At 49.2% G+C, this 3,949-nt stretch overlaps 1 protein-coding gene across 1 annotated transcript in view; it reads right to left on the bottom strand.

Moving 5' to 3' along the window:
* NECAB2 (N-terminal EF-hand calcium binding protein 2) overlaps window positions 1-3,949 on the bottom strand; it is a 44,087-nt gene continuing 40,138 nt past the window's right edge. Inside the window, exons 10-12 of the mRNA XM_010850861.1 lie at window positions 2,372-2,449; window positions 1,869-1,960; window positions 1-250 (exon numbers count right to left, since the gene is read on the bottom strand). Coding sequence (XP_010849163.1) covers window positions 222-250; window positions 1,869-1,960; window positions 2,372-2,449 — 199 coding nt within the window. The 3' untranslated portion in view covers window positions 1-221. The remainder of the gene's footprint in view (window positions 251-1,868; window positions 1,961-2,371; window positions 2,450-3,949) is intronic.

Here is a 3,949-nt window from a genome sequence, read left to right as displayed (position 1 = left end):
AGGGCCCCAGCAGCGCAGACAGACGCTGCTCTGCCGCCAAGGGTGGGGGAGGGGGTGCCAGGGGAGGGGTGCGCCTTCACTTTGAACAGCAGGAAGAGACACTCTTATTTGGAAGTATACTGAAAAGACAGCTAGTATACCAAAGTTTCTAGAAAAGAGTGGACATCCTTCGTCAGAGGGAGCAGGGCGGCAGACTCATCTGTGGGACCTCGGGGAGGTGGTCAGTCACGGCCCAGGGTGCACCAAGCAGCTGGAGAGGAAGAAAGATGGGTTTCGGCAGGGGTGAGGGGGTTAGCAGCAGGCCCTGCCCCCGCTCAGGGCAGAAGGGCGGTGCCTGCAGACCCTCCTGCATCCGGCGCTCCAGGGGTGCTTGCTGGTTGTTCCCCTGGTGGCGAATCACATATCCAAGGAGCAGACTTGCCTTTATATTGCCTGTATGCCCATTTGAAAAAATAAACTTTCCAGGACGTGAACTTGTCTTTCCACTGCGGCCTAGTAAAGCCGACTTGACAGAGGAGCCCCTAATTCACTGACAGAAGAGACTGACATCTGGTTAAAGGAGACGTGAAGGGAAAAGTATCTGTAAATAAAATTGCTCTTGGGTCTGTAATTTTGTACCTGCTGCTCCAGTAGTTCAGTATTTTCTAGAGCTAACATCTAAATCGGGCTCCATTCAAAAACTGGAGTACCATGTAGAGCCGCCAGCCCAGGAGTAAGGTGTGCACCGCAGTCTGGCGGGCGGGTGACCGGCGGCCCGGTTTAGCTAATGGGCGCTTTAAAATCCGCCTGTAGCCCGACATCAAGGAAGTGAGGGGGAAACTTAATCTTGCCAGTTAGAGCATTAGATTCTTTCTTCGCCCTGGAGTTCTGTGAAACCCCTGGGGGAGGGAAGGTGATGCTGGGGAAGAAGTGGGGGTTAAATTATGTAGAAGGGGGTGTTCACAGCTTCTGCCCTCTCCCAGAGCCAGGACAACTGTCTTACCTGTGCCAGGCAGGCCCTCGTTCACCAGCTGCGCCGCCCAGTCAAGGGTGGCTTTACATGAAACGGGGGCCATGGCTATTTTGCGTGTTTGACTTTCCACAGGTACAAACGTGGTTTCGGATTTTGTTAGATTTCCAAAAAACGCACACTGTCTGAACGTCACGTTTTATATGCCTGTTGTTCACTCACCAAGTCGTGTCGACTCTTGGCGACTCCACGGACTGCACTAGGCTTCCCTGTCCCTCACCACCTCCCGGAGTTTGGCTAAGATTTTATATGCTGGCGTTTGGCAGTTAGTATTTTATAGGAACCATAGTTCTCGGTGGCTACATATGTATGTATAATAATTATAAACTATGTAATACATGTACACATCTGCATCTGACTTTTTTGTATATTAAATACTGTTTCATTTTTAGAGTTATTGTACTGAGTATCATGTGTTCTCAAATCTGTAGAAGTCCAGCCTGCCACACGCTGGGCTTGGGGCCACCTCCCAGCCGCCTGGTGCCCGAGGCCCCTCTGTGTTGAGCACTCACTCATGGACTACGCTTCCTAGCAGCTAAGAGAACAGAGGCTTCCTGGGTGGCTCAGTGGTAAGGAACCCGCTTGCTAAAGCAGGAGACTCAGGTTCAATCCCTGGGTCAAGAAGATCCCCTGGAGAAGGAGGTGGCAACCCACTCTGGTACTCCTGCCTGGGAAATCTGATGGACAGAGGAGCCTAGTGGGCTACAGTCCCTGGGGTCACAAAGTCAGACACGACTGGGCGGCAGAACACCGAGAGAACCGAGGAGTCTGTGGACGTCTGGGTCTTGGTGCCGCTGCTTCTGCCAGGCCTGAGGTGTCCCCACGCCCCCATGGCTGCTCCAGACCTCCTCCCCAGTACCTGGCACGGAGATCCGGGAGAAGGCCTCAGGCTGGCTCAGCGTGTCCACCTTGACGTGCCGGAACGCCTTGCACACAGGGCTCTGTAGGTGCCTGCAACCCAGGGGAACGCCCGTGAGCTGCTGGGGGTTGGAGCGGGGTCTGAGTCTGACCCTGGGCTGAGGGCGCTGACTAGTCAGCTAAGCTCAGGGGCCAGAGCCTTCATGGGAAGGTAAAAAGGCCCGGCAGGACTGCTGGGGCCCCGAGGGTAGAACAGCCTGGTTCTCGCCTCCCCGTGAGCAGACTTCAACAGGAGAACTTTCTTTCTGGATTTTTATCCTTGGGCAGCAGTTTCTGAACAGGAGCACCCTTGGCCTCAGCTCGCAGGGCTGGCGAGGGACCTGGATTCAGAGCCCAGATGGAGGGGTGCAGGACCAGCCTCCAGAGTGGTGGATGCCGCTGGGACCCCAACTCCTCACCCACCCCTGTGGGCTGGAAGCCAGAGCGCATGTGTGCCAGGCCTACCGCTTCCACTCCTCCTCCGTCTCCCAGAACTCATAGACCACGAAGGTGACGCCGTCCGCCAGCCTCACGGCAGCGATGCTGCAAGAGAAAAGGCCGGAATCAGTGGCCACACCTCCCAGGGTGCAGAGAGGGCCCCACAGGCCCATCCCCACCGCCCTGCCCACAAACGAGCCCAGACCGGGCGCCCAGAGCCAGGAAACAGGTTCCCAAAAGCTGTGGTCCAGGACAGGGTCCTCTTGGAACACGCTTCCTTTCTGATCAGAACCCCAGGACCACCCCCTGGTCTGACAGCTTCATGTACAGCTCTGCTGTCTGGAGCGAGGCCTGGCCCGTGCAGTGCCTAGCACATGGCTGTTGAATGAATTCTAATGAAATGCCGTTTTTTAAAAGGCCTTTTTATTCATTAAAAAAAAAACCCCTACCTGTTTTTTTTTTTTCCCATCTGTAACATCCATCTTTATTAGAAACACTTTTTAATACATGACAAATAGAGGCTCTCTATAGATTAAAAAAAAAAACCTAACAACTTAAAGTGAAAAGTAGTATCAATTGAAAAAAGATGTTGAAAACATACCAGTTTAGAGAATAACTTTTCTTCTATCTAGTAAACCATTCTGTGATAAAAATCTGATATAATTTCTACTATGTTAATAAAAGTTACATGAGGCACTATAATTATCTCCAAGGTGAGATGAAGTTATGATTTAAAAAAAATCTGACAGCAAAGTTATTAAGTCATTATTCATAACATCAATATTTTTATACAAATACTGGGTAAAGTATTTTTGTACAACTGGGAAAATAAACCACATTTTCTATTTCTTTTCTAGACATGTTTTGCATGAAGGCAAAATATTTAAATCTTGTTTTTCTTTGCCATGAAAATTCAGAAAAGGCTTTTCAAATAACTACATTAGCCATATTTTCATAGCTGTATTCTAATTTTAAGTGGGTTAAATAATTGATCAAGAGAAGAATATGGTCAAAAAGGTACCCAGGGAATCATCGAGGAAAAAAAACAACTTTTTTTCCTGGAACATAAACTTAAGTTTAGAAAAGTTTCCTCCGTGATGTGGGATTGTTAGGGGATAAATTTCATAAGGTTGAATCAAACCCTCTTCTCACGATTTCAAGTTCTATATGATCTTAGGGACCAAAATAACATGTTGTGAAAAACAATATGGCAAGTTATGTGGAGTACAAACTTAAGATTCTCTAAATGATAAAGGTTACCCATAGGGGAAGCTATCAAACTTACTTCAAAGCAGCTAAACCTTCTTTTATCCAGGTGTATATATAAGCAACATTCCATACCATTAAACACTCGCTCCTTTTTGAAATATTTTGGCTTCTAGCACACCAGTCTCCTAACTTCTAGCTTAAAAACCTACCTTTAAAAATAAAAGCATCTTCCACGCTGTCCTCTGTAATCCTTGTCTCATTTAATCCTTAGAAACAGGCCTGGCCGGAGTCCCAGGCCACTTCGGCCTTCCCCGTCTGAGACGCAGGACACTCACCTTGTTCCAAATAGACAGACCGACCCAGGCTAGGGGCTAGAGCAGCGGCGGGGGGGGGGCC

This window comes from Bison bison, unplaced genomic scaffold, assembly GCF_000754665.1.
Source record: "Bison bison bison isolate TAMUID 2011002044 unplaced genomic scaffold, Bison_UMD1.0 scf7180017864295, whole genome shotgun sequence".
Taxonomy (NCBI): Eukaryota; Metazoa; Chordata; class Mammalia; order Artiodactyla; family Bovidae; genus Bison; species Bison bison.
Note: the sequence above shows the minus strand (reverse complement) of the source record. Positions and strands in the feature narration are given on the sequence as shown.